Source organism: Lutjanus erythropterus, chromosome 11, assembly GCF_056507025.1.
Source record: "Lutjanus erythropterus isolate fLutEry1 chromosome 11, fLutEry1.hap2, whole genome shotgun sequence".
In the NCBI taxonomy this organism is placed as follows: domain Eukaryota; kingdom Metazoa; phylum Chordata; class Actinopteri; order Lutjaniformes; family Lutjanidae; genus Lutjanus; species Lutjanus erythropterus.
Genome location: NC_139327.1, coordinates 22,780,024 through 22,801,165, shown reverse-complemented (window position 1 = coordinate 22,801,165; position 21,142 = coordinate 22,780,024). Strand labels below are relative to the sequence as shown.

Genomic DNA, 21,142 nt, shown 5'->3' with positions numbered 1-21,142 from the left:
TACTGTCATGGAGGAGTAAAGAAACCAGAAAATATTCACTTTTGAAGAAGCTGAAATTTACAGAGCCCACTGAGGGTCACAGCAAGATTTTTTTTTTGTTTTGTTCCCTCGCATATCTTTTGCACACCCTCGCAATACTTCTTCTTTCTTCATTCATTCTGAGCCATATGTCTGTTTCCACTCAGCAGCTCCCAGCACAACACTCCATTATGGATCAGATGATTGAGGCACTTTACTTACTGATATAGTACTACTGCACATTAATAAGCATGGTTATATGAAAGAAAAGTTATAAACAGTCTTAAGTGAATACAGTTTGTTTCTTCTTCTCAGCAACAGTTGCTTTGTGAGTCAGAACAACACCTATAATATGTTGATAAATCTGCTGCCTCTGAGAAGTGCTGCCCAAGAGCACAGTGCTGTTAGGCACAGCTGCTCACTGTGTCCTACCTCAATCAGCTGATCCATTTGGGCGTTGCACTGGGAACAGTTGAGTGGAAAGAGACATATGGCTCAGAACAAATGAAAGACGAAAAGTTTTGTGAGGGAACTTATTGCAAGGGAATGCAAAACTTACTGCAAGGTAACACAAAAGATATTGTGAGGGAACACAAAACACTGTGAAGGAATGCACTGTAGGAATCAAAGACGTCTGAACATTGTTTTTCTTAAAAAGCATGACTGATATTGATTTGTTTACATTTCTCATGTTTTTTTTTTCAATTAAGTACAGTAGATGTGTAAAAAAAAAATAGGCTATATCAAATTATTCCAAGGACATACAATACATGACAGGGTTGCCAGTATATTTTCTAAAATATATGTAACATAATGAAGCTGAAGAGGTCTCTCATGTTATCGTTTCTCTCTCTTACATTTTAGGGACCGTGCCATTGAACCGTGTGTGTGGAATATTTGTATTCCTCAGTGTATGCCTGATTTCCTTCACACCTCCTTGTGATGGAGGAAACATTCTGGTGTTTCCAGTAGACGGCAGCCACTGGATCAATATGAAGATCCTGATGGAAGAACTTCATGCCAGGGGACACAGCCTCACTGTGATAAGAGCCAGCAACAGCTGGTACATCCCAGAAAAGTCTCCTCTCTACACATCCATCACTATCAAGCTGAATGTAGGTATGGAGAACTTTTTTGATGTGTTCCTGGAGGAGCAAATGAGGGTGAGTCATTCTGGATCATGTGTAGGTCGTTTAGTCATTCACATATCAAGATGATTACTTTTTGACCACTTTTTCTCACTTTCTCTTTCAGGCGCAGAGAGAAGGGGCTTCGGCACTTACTTTCTTCAAAATCACCAGGGATTTCATGTCTATGATTACTCAGGCCCATTCATTGTGGTCTGATGCTCTTGCTCAAATCTTGGAAGATAAAAAGTTGATCAAAAGCTTGAAGGATTCACAATATGATCTTGTTCTCACTGACCCAGCCATAGCACCGGGGGTTGTATTAGCCAAGTATCTCAAACTTCCCATGGTCCTCAATGTTCGCTGGATCCCCGGTGGAGAGGGCCATTTTGCAATAGCCCCCTCACCTCTCTCCTACATCCCAATACCAGGATCGGGCTTAACGGACAAAATGAATTTCATCCAGAGGGTCAAGAACATGCTTTTCTACAGCATTGTAATGATTCAGAAATCCCTGATAGTGCAGAGCTACGATGCCATCTGTGATAAATATATTGAGGGTGGATGTGACATCATCTCACTTCTTCAGGAAGCAGACATTTGGCTGTTCAGGTCAGATTTCGTGTTTGAATTCCCTCGGCCCACAATGCCAAATATCATCTACATAGGAGGGTTCCAGTGTAAACCAGCCCAGCCTCTGCCACCAGACCTAGAAGAGTTCGTTCAGAGTGCCGGGGAGCATGGAGTGATCATCATGAGTCTGGGAACTTTGGTTAACGCTTTGCCCAAAGTGGTCGCAGAGGATATCGCCAGCATCTTTGCCAAGATGCCACAGAAGGTAACACATGCTCAGTGATGCACTGACATGACATTGGGTGTGTGCGATATGGCAAAAAGATCATATCACTATTTTTTTTGGTGGCAGGATCACGATCATGATTTTATCTTGATTCGCTGTCATGCTGTTTTATTGAACAGTAACCAGCCAAACTAATTTGCCTATTTAAAAAACATAGAAGGAAAAAGAAAAAAGAAAAACAGACCATTTAGGCCAAAGTACCCTTTTGAACAGATCTGGACAGATCTGTGTGTCCAATCTGTGACAATTAAATATTTTTTATAAATAACTACAACAGCAACTGTAAGATATTACATAAACTCAATGTGTCACTGGAATGAAGTCTAAATTTTTTATTTAAAATCATCTGATGCACCACACTGCTTTCCTGCATTTATAAAAAATCATATTCCTGACATCAAAACACTGAGTGAAGTTTGTAAAGCATGAAGAACAAAGACATCAGTCCTTAATTTAATCCTGTCGTCTGTCGTCCTCCCTGCTGCAGAGAGGAGGAGCTTTTTGTCTCAGCCGCCAGTAAGTTTACAACAGTTTGACAGATTTTAACACGTGTGGAAAACTAAGCTAAATACTCTGACAACATACAGAGAACTTATGTTTTGGATTGTTTCAATTCGCTATTAATCGCCCGTGACTGGCGGGCAGAGCAGATAAAATATGGCTCTCCATACATGTTAATGCTCATTGAACAGGTGTATTGATAAAGTATTGGCTTTTAACTTGTGAGGGTTTTATTGCACTTATTTACCAGAATGAGTGTAGATGTTATTGAGAAATCTTCCAAGTTACTTCACCTGTTAAATTTCACTGTCTCTCCACCTGTGGTGTGTGTGTGGAGGAACTAATCCAAGGAAGTGGACAGGCTGGTGGTGTTTTCATTTTCATACACCACTTCCCGCTTGTGAAATAAAAGGGGTGTGGAGGAATTCCAATGGACAATGGTTTCCTATGATTGGTTTATCTACATGTCTCTAGGGACAGGATTAAACAAGGAAATAGTGTGATTTGGCTCAGAAAAAACGTTCATGTCGTGTATAAACACAGAACTGCAACAGATAGAATGCCCACTGTAGCACAATACAACAACCTCTCTGTAAAGGCAGATTGTGGACACATTCTAATCCTTCATAATCTAATATCGTCATATCGCACACCCCTACATGAAGTGTTAACGAGACTCGAATGTGCAGCTCAAATTGCTACTTGTTTGACCTCGAGAGTCTTACAGATATTCATGCAGTAATTAATCTATCACTAATACATCAAATTAAAAGCAATATTAAAGTTTAAGCAGAGAGAGGAATTAATAAAAGACTACAAATTAATAAATCAGTCCTCCAAGGCAGACATTAACAAAGGGATTTACGGCCCTGCGATAGACTGGCTGCCAGGGTGTCTTATGAGTCATAAGAGTGTGTATAAGAAAATGGATGGATTGATTTATAGAGGAAGGGCCTTCACAAATGTTAGCCATAATGCCATGGGCACTAACACTCCCCAGTACCATCATAAAGTTAGCTCTGGTAACAATCTTGATGGCTCTTCTCCTCTTTAGCCCGGAGGACACAACGTCCATGATCTACATCAAATATGGACTCGTCAGGCAACAGCCCACTTTCCCACTTTGCGTCAGTCCGTTTCAAATAAGCTCGAGCCCCAGAGAAATCAGCAGTGTTTCTGGATGATGTTGATATACAGAGTTTTAGCCTGTAAATGCAGTGACAATTGGAGTTGTAATATCATGTCATGTAAAGTGTCTCTAAATATCTAGGAAAGTGCTCCCTATATAAAATGTATTGGAGAAGGGAGGTTTGTCTCTTTCTGTTGTGACTGAACTGAGTTTGTATGAGTCACTCACTGAAAAGAATTGGATTTTCAAGTCACTCAAGTAGCCAAGTCAGTTACCCAGGGCTCTTACTGCCTCCAGGGCCCATAGAGCATGAGACTTTCCAGAGACTTTCGCCAGCCAAGCCTGTTAGGCCTAACTTCAGGTTTACCTATCAGTTAACTGGAATGGCATGAAATAATTTGAACTGTGCAGCTCTTCTAGACTTTCCAAATGTTATCAGACTGAATGGATCAAATTCATGAACAAATTATATCATGGGTTGTGATGCTTATTCATGGACTGCTACTGACTGTGGCATGGAACTTGAGAATGAGTAAGTGATTTGCACAGCCCAAGGCTGACCTTCAGCTCAAGGCAGGGAGCACACTCTGAGCAGTGAGTAAATGATTCCTGCAGCTTTCAGCTCAGGGCTGGGAAAGCAAGTACCTACTTGAAAAAAATGCCAAAGTACTGTTTTTTTTTTTTTTTACAGGAATTAACTGCAGTAATTAACTTTATATATGACCACAAATACAGTTAATATAAGAGTTCTATGATAGTGTGAATGGAGACAGGCTACAATGGCAACGTCATTATTTTATGTACTTGCTGGTGTACAGGTAATCCACTAGCAAAGTAAAAAGTTAATCCATAATGATTCTTTTGCTTCTCTGATCAGGTGATATGGAGGCACAAAGGAGAGCGTCCCTCTACTTTGGGCAACAACACCCTGATAGTGGACTGGATGCTGCAGAAGGACCTCCTGGGCCACCCACAGACGAAAGTCTTTATAGCTCACGGTGGAACCAATGGAGTCCAGGAGGCCATTTATCACGGAGTCCCCGTGCTCGGCATACCATTGTTCTTTGACCAGTATGACAACCTGCTGCGTCTGCAAGAGAGGGGGGCTGGCAAGATCATCGAACTAGGTGACATCAACAGTCACAATTTTGAGCAAGGTCTCAACGAAGTGCTCCATCAGGACAGCTACAGACTGAACATGCAGAGATTGTCAACTTTGCACAGAGATCAGCCAATGAAACCCATGGATCAGGCCATCTACTGGGTGGAATACGTGATGCGTCATAAAGGGGCTCCTCACCTCCGTACAGAGGCCTATAAAATGCCCTGGTACTCATACTACTGTTTAGATGTTGTGCTACTGTTACTGACTGCAGCGACTGTATTGCTGCTCTCTACTCTGGCCTTTTTCAGGTTCCTCTGTGGCAGAAGTAGAAGAAAGACCAAAACTAAACAACACTGATTAAGGTCAACTTTGAGTTCTCTAAAGTATTATATTTAGACATACATCTTAAGGTATCTAATTTGTATCAGATTATTATTTATGAAGTGAAGTGACAATCAGTCAATTGATTTAGCCATAGGGCTGGGTAATATAAAGATGTGATATTGGTATTGTGATTAAAGACTTGATATCCTTTCATATTTTTGATATCGTTATATCATGATTTGGCATAAGTGTTGTATATACCTATTTATTATACCTGCATTACTGTAAAAAATCTCATTGTGTTAACATTGTGTGAAAATAGTCATCCATACAGTTTTGTTGAATGTGCAGTATGCTGTTATATAGAAAATGTGTCAAGATATATATCGTATATATATATATATATATATATATATATATATATATATATATATATATATATATATATATATATAGAATAGCTGAAAAATATTGAGATATGAATTTTAAGCCATAATGCCCAGCCCTATTTGGCCATGTTAAAAATAAATTAATATATTGAAAGCAATGTTTCCCCTTTTCTATTAAAATTAACTGTCAAATGTCAATTTTTTTTGGGCAAACTGTGTTTGTGTGACAAAACCTTGATCACTTTTTGTTTTGAAGATTGTTGGTCAGATTGTATCCATCTGCAGTTACTCACAGTCAGCCATTATCACAAAAGAAGTACCCTAGTTTAGAACATAAATATGATGCGCCTGTTTATGTTTACATTATGTTACATTTCACTATCCAATTGGTTCAGCTGTAAAGAATGTATAGCCCAGTCTTACAAAACTGTTGCAGGTGATCATTGTGTTTAGAACTGTAACTAGTAACTTAAACTTAGTGAGCACAAGAGAGCCAGTGGCAGAGAGTGACAGTGAATGCATGCAGTAGAGGAACAGGTGAGCAGTGAAGTTGTCAATCTGGCAGTAAATGTACAGTAGAGGTTTCAGTTTGTCATTGAATAATGGCTGCAGCTTCTAATACCAAATCAAAGCTCCTGAGTTTGTTGCCATTTCACAAATGTGGGAATACCCTCACCATTACAGTCATCTCTGCCAACGCTGAGAAGTACTATCTGCAGTGGAAAACTAAATATAGGTGTCCTACCCAAAATGAGGAGAGATGAGTTGAGCTGTTTTGCACAAATACTGATATAAAAACATTTACTCTGGCGAAGTGTCTGGAAGGTATGAAGCAGGGCTGCACAATTCATTGCAAAAGAATCGAAATTGTGATATGTCCAAGTGTAATATCTAAATCAACAGAAATTGTATATGCAAAAAAAATGTGTGACAAAACAGAATTTAATGAAGTCCTGTAGTGTTGCAGAGATGCCCTGGCCTACAAATCTTGCTTTCCAGATATAAGAAAACATGTTTTCAAATGTCACATCATAACAATTTCAAGAAAAAAATTATGAATATTATCAAAAATTATTATTCCCACTAATCATATCAAATATACTATCACAATTTCTGTCAAAATACCTGCAATATGACTTTTTGACCATGGTGTGCAGCCGTAGTATGAAGGTATGAAAATACAGATACTGTTCAAGCCTAGTCCAGATAATCAAGACATACTGAATTCTGTAACTTATTTGCCCCACTTTCATTTAATTTTTGATTAGAAAAAACCTCATTACATTTTAATTTAAAAGTAACAGTTTCTGTTTGTCAGTCCTGCAGTAGTGAAGACCATGATACTGTAACTTGGTTCTTGTTGTCTGTAACTGTAGCTTCATTTCACAGATGTCTTGGCGTCAGATGCCTGCATTCCAGCAGAAGTCCTTGTGCAAATCCAAAACTTGTAAAACAAATACCCACACTATACACTGCATTTTCTGGTGAGGCTGTGAGGCCAAATTTCCACTGGTCCAGAGGACAAATCATAATTTAGTTCATTATTTCATCAAGAAGATTTGATAACATGAAGAAACTAACCCAGATCTCAAAGAAACAGATTTGGCTGATACATACAACAATCTATTTGCTGTATGTGTCAGGGAATACAATGCAGTGTTTTCTTTGAGATGTCTGTGTTATACAACTGTGTGGGAAACGGAAAACTAATTTCAGTATCAACAACACATATTTATTGGTACCGGGACACCACAGGCGATCTGTTTTTATGGAAAACTCAGAGATCCTGTCCTGCTTGTTATTCTTTGTATTTATATCAATCCTGATAAATTACTTCATCTTTTAAACTAAAGTCAATACCAGTGAGGAGACAAACCTCAAAAATAACTATGGAAAATCCTATAATTTCAGAAAATAGATGGTATTAAAAACCATTTTCTCTTCTCTGAACAGTGCAGAAACAGATGCCTTGAAACAATCAGTGGCTGGAAAGGAAAGATCTCTTTGATAAAGGCTCATATGTTTTTGATTTACAAGATGAGTGAGGTTGTTCAATGCCCTAGGAGGCAAGTTGAACACCACTGTACAAAAAGTGACTGACCTATCATTTCATTCTTATAAAACATGTAATCTGTAATGGCAGAGGTGTAGATTAGTTGGCACGTGTCTTAGGACATCCTGTGCAGAGGTGTCTCTGACAACAATAAATGAATCCTTCAATCAGCTCAAGTAAAAGGAATAAATGTTATCATGAGCATGGACATCTAAAGCTATTACTTTTGCTATCTTAGACACAACATATTTACCTACTTTAGCTCTTGCTGTATGGGAGATCTTGGAACACAGTGTTTCCTCCATCAACAAACCACCAGATGATGAAATTTGTCATGGAAGAAACTGTCATGGGGGTTTCATCCTCCTCCAGCTGACTTGCAAGTACTTCTTTAAATCCTACATGGGGGAAGCCTTTATTTTTAGTAAGCGCCATATGGTGAAATAGATTTTCTACAGAGACTTTAAGAAAGCCTGATGTAAGTGGAACAAAGTACATACATTTACCAATTATTGCATGTGGGATCGAGGGTGGGAAATGAGCATGTGTACCTTCTCTCCTTCTGTCAGTGAATATTAGAAACTTCAATGTGTGGGTGTAGGTTGACCATGCCTAGAAAAACCCTGCCAATCCGAATGTCTCTGGCGAAGTGGGATTACTGTTGCCACTCCTAAGCATCGGTAAGTGAATTTCAGGAACATTATCATGCTGTGGATGGTATTGTACTATTTTTTTTTAAATACCAGCCTCTGAGAAGTGCTGCCCAAGAGCACAGTGCTGTTAGGCACAGCTGTTCACTGTGTCCTACCTCAATCAGCTGATCCATTGGGGCGTTGCACTGGGAACAGTTGAGTGGAAAGAGACATATGGCTCAGAACAAATGAAACACGAAAAGTTTTGTGAGGGAACTTCTTGCGAGGGAATGCAAAACTTATTGCTAGGGAACACAAAACATTGTGAGGGAATGAACTGTAGGAATCAAAGACGTCTGAACATTACACAGTAGATGTGTAAAAAAAATAGGCTATATCAAATTATTCCAAAGGACATACAATACATGACAGGGTTGCCAGTATATTTTCTATATGTAATATAATGTTGAAGCTGAAGAGGTCTCTCATGTTATTGTTTCTCTCTCTTACATTTTATCGACCATGCCATTGAACCGTGTATGTGGAATATTTGTATTCCTCAGTGTATGCCTGATTTCCTTCACAAATTTGTACTGAAATCCGGTGCCAATATGGTAGAGTAATACATACCGGAGAAATTTGCAACACAGATTACAGTACCTCATTTCAGTGACAACATGAATTGAAGCTGACCACAACTGCTATTTTCTGCCAGTTAGGAAATCACAAAGGTTTACCAGCCACATTTTGACCCTAAAGAGTATTTGATACTCAGTGGACTTTGTGTGGCATATTGCTGTAATGGTAACTCTGAAGTGGCCAAAGACTTAATCCAGCACTTTGAAAAAAGTTTGAATGAGTTTCAATTAAAACTGAGTCGTGGAATAAAATGGAAGAATTGATGCAACTGTTGCTTAAATCACAGTTTAATGACGAGTTGAAACCAGCCAAACCAATAAATGTAAATCATTCTGTTTTAAACAAATACAAATCCAATCTGAACTGGTCCAACAACATACTCAAGTAGACATTAATAGGCTTATTTTGTCTCTGTTTAAAATCAATTGCTGAATGCCTTTAATGTATCGTGGAAACATCCCAGTTTTCCCTTTTTAAGCCAGATAAAGCACTCCAAACTGTTTTGTTCCAGAAATGTCTCCTGGCAGATGAACTGGTTGTCTTTATCATCTCAGAATAAATGTACCCTTAAGGTCAAGGAAAAACCTTTAAGTCAAGATTTACTGCAACCTTACTTCCTGAGTGATAATCCATGTAATTATGAGTTGCACAACTTTTTACGTGTGGTTCCTCTGCATTACTTTTGCCCCAAGGGATTTATTGACTAGTCCAGGCGCAGGGTCAGACACCCTAACATCTGTTGCAGGGACGGCCAACATGCATACATAAAACAGGTGCTGTGCATGTCTCTGTCTCGTCACTGCTATCAGCAACTGTGACAGTGAGCTCACGGCCTTCCTCCCATTGTGTCCTCAGATCCCTCTCTGGATCTGTTTCAGCCCTGGCTCTTCTCTCGTCCTTCTCTTTCCCTGCCTCCCTCCCTCTCTGACTTTGCACCCCCTGTTTCCTTGGAAAATCCTTCTTGTGATCATTGTTGGTACAGCATGATGTCACTGTGCATGTTTTGTGTTAAGGACTAGTCAAGGCTAAATTCAGGGAAAGCAGATCCCTTCATATGACTGAATGCTAAACTTTGAGTATGGGTGTACCTTTACCATATAGGCTATAAAAACTATAAAACATAATAATAAAGTAGTATTAATCAAGTAAATATTATGTTGTTTCTAAGTGAAGTGCCTGGCAGATTATGTTTTCCGTATGTAATGTTTGTATTTGTTGTAGGGGTGTCACAATTTCGAAAACTGAAAATCAGGCAAAATTAGCTGAATCGAAAATGGATCAAAATCAAAGGCAGGACTGTCAGGTCTCTCATATTTTTTTTTCTCTCCACCCCCATCTACTTCTGGATAATAACACAGTCTAACTTACTGGTGGCCTACAGCTGTGATTTTCTTTCTCTAAGGGGCAAGGCTCAATAGACTCAATAATCAACAATGGCAAAGCTGTAAGGGTAACTGATCATTTCCAATTTTTTTGTATTTTAAAAAGAAGTTCATATAACCTGTAGTTTCTGCACACCTGAGGGTACGAGAGACTCAAATGTAGTAAGCAAAGATGGATGGTTAAATATTCAATTTCTTTGAGGTAAACAGTTTTGGCTCTTCAAATGTCATTTATTTTTCCCCGTAAAGTTCATCAAAAAAAACTTCAGAAATATACGTTTATATACTTTTTAAATATACTTTTATAGAACATTTTCCCTAAGAATTCAAATGCTAAGCTAAATGCTTTCACATAATTTGTAAAATCAGATATTAGTATAGCAGATATTTAACAGCTAATATACAGCAACATCTGCCTCAATATTTATCATGCAACCCTACTGCTAAGGATACTGTATGTGGACTGACTGTCACAAGTTGACAATTTATATAAGTTTCACATTACACAACTTACTAAGGATCTTGTATATAGTTCGAATGTCATTTATATTACTTACAAGTTTCAGATAAAACATACAAACACTTACTAAAACGTATTTATATCATGTCCATATGGGCAGGCTGCTGGATTTTCTGAAACTGGAGACAGCATATATTTAACCCCCACTTTCATTTGCCAGAATTCTGGGCTGCATCAAACTCAGATATTTTTTGCAAGAAAATACACACAGGAATAAACTGACATATTTATTTATTGACCTCACTCTAATGAGCTGTAGTGAAAACCGTTTTTGACTGGGATGTTAAGAGGCCTCATTATTTAACTTGGCAGCCTCTGTCAGAAAAAGGAGAAAAACCAAAATGTTCATTAATTAGCTGGTACTGTTCAAACACAAGACTTTAGTGCTGAGGTTTGGAAAAGCAGAATAGCGTTTTGTCTCCAGGCTTAGTTTTCTGTGTGTAAATGTTAGTTTACAAAGCCATATTGCCCCATACCCCTTTTCTTCAAGCATCAAGCATGTACTTACAGTTTCACGTACCCCCTTCTCATCACTCAACACAAACATACACACACTCACAAATTCAGCCTTACTGGCTTGTGTTCCCAAAGGGCATCAGTGAGGCGTGACATCATTCTCTCCACAGACACACAGATCACATTAATTGCTCTCTCTATGGAGAAACTACTGGCCAGAAGCACAATTTTGGATCCATTCAATCTGCACAACAAATCCTGCTCTGCTTTCGTTGGGCGTTTGCACGTGTCGCTGTCTGTTGAGTCCTGGAAATCACACTCATACTTCAGCGATGTAAAATAATTCCAGACAAACTGCATTACTGTATCCGTTCTCCAAAATCTGTTGGATCGCACGGCTACACAGATGTAGTGTTTGTGATATTTTTCTGACCCTACATTTGTCTTCTTATCATGAGTTTTGTCTTTACAGGATTACAGCTGTATTTTTGTTTTCAGTAGCACATTTGTAATAGAGAAAGATTTTAGTGAAAAGCTGCATGATATGGTAAGAAAAATCATACTGAAAATATTTTGACAGACATGGCGATCACAATATGACTTACAATTAGCAAAACTGATCACTTTTGCATTTATTTAATTTTAATTTTCAGTAAAAAAAAATCTATTCAAATCATAATGATGTGGAATGTTTTCTTAGATCTGGAGAAGAAGATGAGTGAGCCATGGCATCTCTGCAGCATTTCATTAATCAATGCTGTTCTGTCACACATTTTTATTTTATCAAAAAACTGCAGCTTCTCCCACTATATTTCGTTATTGCACTTAATCATTCTGCATTTTGATTCATTGTGCAGCAATATTTACTACTACGCATTGTTCCCTAATCCACAATAACACATGAAATCTAAACACACTGTCTGAGATCAGTGAAAGCAGGTTTGGAGTGATTTGGAAATACTTCTCTGTCACAGTCCATCGATCATAAAGTGAATCCTGGATGGCACTTAGCTCTTGTCTTTGCAAAGACGTCTAGTCTCAACCTCCATAAATTTCGGTTCCATAGCTGTGGTCAACTGGTTTTAATTTAGAGCTGGAGGACAGACAACAGAGCTGTCTGGCACTCAGCTTGAGGTGGAGGAGTGGACTAAGCCTTTATGTCAAACCCTGGGAGAGGACACAGTGCAGTTTGAATATAGTAACATTTGTCTAACATTTGGATGCGCCATATAATTCATGATTGCAAAACTGCAAATTGCAAAATTACAATATCATAAATTCATATTGTGATGATGACAATATTGTCGTAAGCAACTTCAGTAGTGTGGAAGTGGTTTGGTTACAAAAAATCAGATGTGCAACAAACAGTAACATGTAGAAAGCAAAAGGGGGCAATGCAGCAAACTAATTTCACCTCAAGCAGCACCTGAGGTGGTAAAAGAAGAGCCAAAAATCCCAAGAGAAGAAGTCAACAGCTATCGTAAATTCAAACAAACAAAATAATTAAATTTTTACTACATGCCAAACTAAACAGAGCACATTAAGCCAGCTTTCCTTCCTATGTTACAATATGATTGGTTGCTGACAAGAATGTAGAATTTAAAAAGCAATTTTCAAAGGGAGTCTACAATGCACCAAGCATCACTTCCAACAAACTTCACAGAGAACAATGAGCATCACCGATCTGTTTAACCAAATACTCTGGTCTTGCTCAGAAAAAATGACAAAAACACAGAATCCATCAGCACATTAGCATGACAGTCACTGCTGGGTCTTCTTGTAACTGGTACCAACATCACTCCACCTGTCTCTCCTCTGCTTCGCTCTGTGTGTGAGACAGAGGTGAAGACAGAAATAGCACGACTGTAAATAGCCTGACATAATTTTATTTTCTTTCAGGGGAGGTAGGGGGTCCCAAGGCAGTGGTATAGGGGGAATACTCCCTGTAAAATCAGTGATGCTCAACTTATGGCCAGTGGGCCACATCTGGCCTCGAATAAGGTGCCTCCCACCATTTTCTAATTCACAGTGAAAATAAATGGATTCAGTGTTATTCTCAGGAAAGAGGGACGGATATGAAAGTTCTGTATGATGAAATAAATGTCAACAACAGAGAAGGCTGATCTTTGTCTGATGGCCTGTCACGCTGTGCCAAGTGCAGCAGGATCACGCAGAGAGCTCTGCAGTGGAAGATAACTATTAGCTGAAGTGGAGCAAAAGTTACACAGAAATGAGGATAATCCTGGAAATGTGTGTTTCATACCAAAAAAAATATATTTGATTATTCATTCTGTCTCTACAGGAGCAGTTTACATTTATGAATCATTCCAAGATTTCAGCAACTGGATGATGGAAGAAATTCCAACTATGTTTGACTCTTTCAAGTGTTGCCAAAGCATTTACAATTAAAATGCAGTTGCAGAGAATGCAGTACAAAATCAGATGTATCTGGCAACCCTTGCACAGTTCATTTAGACAAAGTTAATAACTAATTTAATTTGAAAATAACGATAAAAAAACGAGTTATGGGCATTTTAATGTGCATTCACTTTATCTGTTAAATAACGTTATTGTTCATTTTTATTACTGATTAGACTGTTGATTATTTTCTTGAATTATCGATCAACTAATCTTGTTAGTTGAAAAATAGTTAAGAATGTCAATGTGTTTTACATGTTTGGATTATTTCAAGCCTTTCCTGTGATGATTATTTTCATTTTCAGTATGTATGATTGAAACAGTTGGTAGCCTACCTGAAGTGAAGATGGAGGTGAGGCAGTTGAACAGGTGGCGGTGTGGTTGTCTGCCTCAGTGTCATGCTGATCCTCAGGTCGATCCTCAGGTTGATCCTCAGATGCTGCTCTGATCCAAGTCGAGCTGAGACAGTTGAACTACTAGCGTTGGATAACGTTACTGTCGTCCTCCTCCATCAGTGTTAGCATCGTCCTCGGGAGGCTCTTTGCTAGCTACGCTACATCTGAAAAGAAAAAATCTGAGACAGTCGTTCATGTTTGTCTGAAGTATTATGTCTCTCCTATCATTTTCTTTTTCACCCCCTTGCTTCGCTGCTACACCACCCTCCTGTTTTGAGCCGTGTTTGTTGTTTGTCAGCCAACTGTAACGTCGTCCATTACGTCTACGCAACGTTAATCAAACGTTTACGCACCGGGCCTTGCCGAAATTCCCACGTCACGTGACTCGTCGTCATCATCGTGACACAGTTACAGCCAGCAAACCAATCTTAAAATTTATCTTATTTGCATATAAAGTAACTCTGCATTAGTTGGTTCGTATTTCAATACACAAGTACTTTCAATAATTAATTTAATTTAAAAAAAGAAGTTATTTCTTTTTTTGTGTCATGGCGGCCTCAGCAAATTCAGGGGAAGGAAAAGGAAAGTGCTGAAAAAAACATTAATTAAATCAAAATGTAATTATTTTTATGTATATAATGTCATTTATAATGTAGACTATATATTATTTAAAATGTCCATTTTATGTGAATCTAAAGGGAAATAATGTAATCTGAATCAGAATATATTCAAAAGTGTTTTGGGGGTTTATTTATTTGATTGTTTTTTGTTTGTTTGTTTGTCTTTTTTTGTTCTTTTGGACATCCTCTGTAGTATTTATCAGTGTTTTTTTTTTTTTTTTTTTTTTTAAAAACACCTTACAAAAGCGGGGGTCCAGCCATAAGCTAATGCTATTTGGGGGGGCCTTGGCTTGGAAAAGTTTGGAAAGCCCTGCCCTAGATGTTCGAGGTTTGCTGGCACTGACCCAATCTTTTTAATTCTGAGGATGATATGAAAACACATCAATAATACTCTCCAAATCAAACAGGACATTTCAAATAACTGAAAGCAGGCATTATTGCCCACAGTAGTAATTTGATGCAGCATATGGACTTTTGGACAAACAGCACACGATTCCGGACAACTGCTCAAAATTCAAGGATGTCTTGAATTTTTCAGGATGCCTGGTCACCCTGGGCCTGACGAATGATGCAGTACTTGCAGTTAAAAACATGGTTAGGAGGAAAAGAGTGACATGAATCTGATATTGACTGACACATGCACAAATGAACACAGAGACAAGAAAAATGTCAAGGAATGGGTTGAGGACAAAAAACTATGTTTTTAAACTAACTGAATGCTACTTAGACAAAGTTAGTAGCTCCTTTTTAATACTTTTCAATGGTTAAACATTTAAACAACAACCAACAGACAGTCATAAAGGATGGCATTGATATATGAAAAAAGTCAAAATATAGAGGTATGAGGTTTGTTATGTATATTATACATATTTGAAGAAATGTGGTCATCTTTTGTGATTTTGTTCTTTAGTCTCTAATTTGGAAATTTGCCATCACCTTTTGAAATACAACTGGAATCTTTCTCTATAAATCTTATCCAAGTGCCAACATGACGTAATTTTTTAAAATCACATGTTTAAAAAAGTTTGGGTTTTTATTGGATTGTAGACTGTTAAAATTATGTGTAACTACAAAAATATTTCTGAGGAAAACAATTGGAGCAGCCAGTATTAGTTGTATTTCCCAACAAATATGGGCATAATTATGTTGAAAAGATAATGTTAGATTATAAGGATATCTTCGCACAGGCTGACAGGTATATGATTATTATAACCAATTGACTCGCTGACATTCACAGACCATTTCAGTGCTGATTTCCATTCTTTTTTATGTTTCGTCCTTGTACTCGTTAACTTTATTATTGCATAAATCTGTTGAGGACTGTGAGTTCATATTTGGCCAACTGTAGTTTCTGGAACATGATGACAAAATCTAAATCATATCCATGATTCTGGATCCAGTGTGTCTTTGTGAGATTTATCCAACAGTTTTATTTTTTCAATTGACCATGACAGAGAGAAACAATGGAGCCATTCATGAGAGGGCATTGATTTCAACACTTTGGCTCCTGAAGTGAGTATTGGAACATTGTTAATGGGATGTTGGTTAATACTCAAAACTTGTAGTCTGTAAACACCGATTAGTGCATCATCACACAAGGATGAAATTATTGTTTACACAGTATTTCCCTCGTCTTGGATCACAGAAAATATTTTTCCACACATTTCACAAGATGCAGAGATAAAGAGTAAAGGTCAAATACCACTCATGTCACTCGACAGCTGCAGTCGAGACGCTGAAGCTCTTCCAGTTTGACACCTGGTCAGCCCATCGCTGTAAGTGGGCTGACATCCAGGTGTTTTTCTGTCATTAAATAAATTAATGACAGCCATTTTTCTTGAAAGACGATTGTTTCAGTGCCACGTTTCTTCATCAGAGTCTGCATAAACTCAACTCTTTGACATCACAGCGTCATTAAAGTTTTGTAGTGAAATTTTACACCAACCAGGGAGATGACCAAGCAAGGAGTGTGTTGTTTTTTTCCTCATACTGTTTCTTTGCTCTGAGCTGTTGCCAGGCAACTGAGACTCCAGGAAGTTGCTGTTACTGGTCTCAGTTTAATGCTCAGTTCAATATATAAGCAAATGAGAGCATCAGAGAGAAGATTGGCTCTTTCTATATTGTTATTTTTTTAATGTTGATAAGAGCTTGTGTTTACATTTTTCCAGGCAAAGTTACAGTGAGAAGTGTGTTAGCCAGCTAAAAAGAAGCTGGGGGAGATTTTTATTTAACAATAATAATAATTTTATTTTTGATGTTATGTTTTGTGGTTAATACCACAACTGTTTTTCCTCTTGTCCACGGGACCCACAGCTTGCCTGCAGCTGTACCAATTTATCACTTGCATACAGTTAAACACCACAAAATAAATCAGTAGTAGATAAACTATATAATACTCTGTACAATGAAATTAATCTCTGCCGTTTTTATGCTAATTTGTTTTTTCATACTGTTCACTGGTCACTGTCTGCCTCAGTCTTGCAAATCAGTAGATGATCTGAGGGGCCATCCTTGTTCAGTTGAATATGTGAGTCTAGTCTGCCTCATTCATTGATCCTTTATCCAAATCCTTCTGTCAGTTTTGTCTTGGATCTATAATATTCTCTAAAACATAACTACAAGAGTCATCGATGAGTCAGTTCACTAGTCACAAGTGAACAAAACAAACTAGGTCCATCCCTCCTGTTAAACATTAACAAATTGCTTACTGAGCAAAAATGTTGAAATTCTGCCTTGTAACTCGTGCTAAGGGGCCTGAAGAAGTTCTAAGCCTGATGTTTGCTTAACAAAAATGTTGTGATGCTGTGTGTTTAATAATTAATTCAAACTCCGGCTTTACTCCCATTGGTGCCGATTTGTCACAACCCACAGTTACCTGCCTGAAGTTGCCAATGACATATGACAGATACAAATACAAATTCTGTAAAAACTGATGATGGTCGCTTAACCCCAGATGACTTAAAACATGAAGTGAGAGGGCTTGTTTTCATCTGATTCTCTATGCTGACATTTTGCATGTTTACATGCATCTGTGATGAAGTGATGAAGCTTTAAAACTAAAATTCATTGACCAATACTCAGCAGGTTAGTATTATTTTTTAACAAGAATGTTTGTATGGTATGTATACACGTCCAGTTTAAACATGAAAGAACATCATTATTTTAATGTTTTTTTTTATTCTACTATACAAAACTACTATATCTACTACTAGGAAAATGAGTAAAAGCATCACTATAACAAATTACTTGCAAGGAAAATGTCTGCCAAGACAAGCACCGCATATTAAAGTTGATAATCTTTGTGTTGACTGTGATGCTAACATGATCTGTAATTTTCTTTTTATAAAGAAGAGAAAAATTCCCCCAACATTTGTCAGAAAGGTCTGTGGTGAATTTGATTAATGTCTTAACCGTGTGTGATTATCTGATCATGTAGGGGCATGATCATGATCTCATCATATTATGATCTGAAGTTCAAGTTAGGTCCAAAAGAAATTATGCACAACCGTATCTCTTCATAACTTCCAAACAGCTGGATGTGTGCTTCTGTTGTACAACGTACAGTTGTGCTGTTGTCAAAATCCATTTACTTTCAAGCCTGTAGTCCGAGGGTGCAGCTTCATCATGTGTCTGTGTGAGCTTCTGTACCCCTGTGCTGCATGAACACACCTAGTAAGCTACAGACTATCATTACCTCTCTTCATCACCTTGCTATCAGCGCTCTGTGACGTTAATCCTGCAGTCCTTGTGCAAACTTCAACTCCCCTCTGCTGCTGTCAACTCCCTGCTGCTGCTGCCTGGACGAGCTGCCATGGATCATTTTAATGATGTTGCATCAGAGCTACACTATACATGCTATTTCATAATTTTTTAGCTCATGGTCTCATGTTCATTTTCTTCTCAGAAGGAAAATATTAGACTGCAGGAAAATGTGAGTCCAGTAGATGCACACACCAATATTACTGGTGCATGTGCTACAGCGAAATAATGAATTGTGTAACTGTTATGTAATTCTTCAAATCTGGTTTGTTTTTGTGTATGATGTTTATATTCCCACGATGCAGATACCATCTGATCAGGAGATGCAAGACAAATGTGTGGTTTTTTAAGGAAATGATTTGAGCCTTTCTTTGTATGAAATTATAAGCTTCATAGGGCGGGCAGTCCAAAGCCACTGAGAGATCTACAGGTATAAATACTTCAGATAAAGAACTCGCATTTCTCTGCTTCCCACACCCTCATGTTGTAAATGTATAGTAATATTATAGGTGTCTACGTGTAATTTACTCTCAGACGGTCAGGATAATGAGCAGCAGGCACCTCAAATAACTTGCAGTGATTTATCATTTTGTGGTATTTCTTATTCATTGTATTTCTTATTTATTCATTTACTTCCTCATAGTTTTAAGAGCTGAAAGAGCCAGGGCACACACATTACAATGCATTGGAATATACATATTTTTTAAGCGTATATCACAATAAATCTGAACCCTTGATTAAGGTTAGTAGCAACTAGGTAGATCATAAAGGAGTGATTAAGAAAAAAAAAATATTGTAACATTTTTGTGGTTCTGGTGTGTGTCTGTCTGTGCAACCTGTAACATACTGTGGCCTTGGGTGTTTTGCATCCTCATTAGTATTAGTCACAAAAACATGTAATGAAAATAAATACTGGCAAATACACGTGTTTAAACAATATGTTAACAGTTGAGATGATGTTATGTCAGCGGTAAAGAATGTTTTATAAAATGTGAAAATTATTTTGAAAAGCTATGAAACTTGTAAAAACCTCTGGCTTTGGATTCGTAAACAAATTTGTGAAACCACAAAGTCAAGTCACAAACAAGTACATCTTTAAATAGCAAATTCAAATAAACAGTGGACTGTTCTGTCATGTATTAAGCTTTGTTTTTCAGATTCATATGAAAATAAAACTTTGGGTTTAAGGAAGCATGTGGCTGATGTGGGACTTTGAAGCTTTATCCTCATCTGCTTTTGTGTTTGTAAATTGCATGACATGTTGCAGATTTTAGACAGATTTTAATCTCACTGTTCACTTTCACTCTCAGTGAAACAAGTCTAGAAGAGATTAAATGAAGAAGACATTTTCTTTTAATACACTGCAATGGTTTCCTGTGCCTTGTTACTCCTACTGCTGATGCCGACATGGCAGGAATAAGTTTAATCTGACCTTCATGCCTCAGTAATTTCAATATTACTGAGGCAGGCAGCAATATGGAAAGGTGACATTTCTGTAATGGAGAGCAGCTAAGTTTTGTTATGGAAAAGAAATGAAAGGAATTTTGTATTCTGAAGTAATCATGCACATTTTATTCATTTACTTGCCACTGACACTGAAAAAAATGTGAAGCCTGACTGTACAAGGACATACACAAGTCCAGCTCACATTCAGCAGTATGCAACATTTTGGTTTCGTGTAGAGATGCACCGAGTGTGAAATTCTGGGCATGTACCGATGTTTAACATATCCATTTGTCCAATATCTGATGCAATTGTTTTTTTGTGATTGTTTATTTTGGTTTTGTTGTCATTTATTACACCTCTTGTGTCTTTTTGGGTCATACCAGAGTCGTGTCAGTGGCACTTTTTTCCGACATATCAGCTGGATACTCTAGCTACTGTTGTCTGAGTTAGACTGTAAATCAGAAGCAGAGTGAGAAGCAGGAAAACTTTATTGATGCCCTTTTATTGGGAGAATTAGAATAAGTTATAAATAAATTGGAAATTGAAATGTATTGTTACATTGTTAATTGGAAACCAAAATGTTTCTCAACATAAACATAGTTCCTTGATTTTTCTAATATGGGAACACATAGCTGATGTGACTGTGATTTTGAGGCACTGTACTATACACCAACTTCTGTTATGTGTTGTTGCATAATGTGTTTTTGAAACATCTTTTATTATTGTTGTATATGATATTGTTAATGTTGTGGTGTGTCCATCATAGATGTAAAAGTTTAAATACGAAATAAAGGACACTAAAATAACTAATGCATCATTTACACACAGATAAACACTGGCCACTGCCATCTGTGAATGTAACTGCATCCATAATTTAGTGCATTAAAAAACAGTCTTGGAAGCTGTAAAGAACGACTGACAACAGTATAAAAATTCACTGTATTTTTTAATTATCATGTGATAATTTACAGAGGTACAGTACAGTATCTAATGGTAGTAAAACACTGTTTGACACTGTTTCATTTGTCATCGAAAGGCATCCATCATTTAGAATGCGAGCACCATAAAAAGCATACAAAAGTCTTCCCAAGCCAACTGTTTACAAAGTGAAATGAATTTAGAAAAAAAGCAAACCTTAAAAAACATCTTTCAGTGGTAGAATATATCTCACCTTAAACACCATCTACCCTACGGCAAAAGTTCATTTTTCCCTTTCACTCTTACATTACTTACATGAAGGGTATTCTAATCTCACTGAATTGCTATTACACATCATGCCTATCACACAGTATGGTCCAGATGGTGTAGTAAACAATTATTGGGGTTTGAACAAAGAAATAGCTAGATTGATTCAATGTCTCCCTATTTGT

The 21,142-nt window shown here is 37.6% G+C and overlaps 1 protein-coding gene across 1 annotated transcript; it reads left to right on the top strand.

Annotated features, from left to right (window-relative positions):
- The first annotated feature begins 864 nt into the window (after positions 1-864).
- ugt5d1 (UDP glucuronosyltransferase 5 family, polypeptide D1) lies at positions 865-5,156 on the top strand. Its single transcript, XM_084729678.1, has 3 exons — positions 865-1,181; positions 1,273-1,983; positions 4,512-5,156. The coding sequence occupies exons 1-3, from the start codon at positions 1,011-1,013 to the stop codon at positions 5,094-5,096; spliced, it is 1,467 nt and encodes a 488-aa protein (XP_084585804.1). The 5' UTR covers positions 865-1,010; the 3' UTR covers positions 5,097-5,156.
- Positions 5,157-21,142: the final 15,986 nt, after the last annotated feature.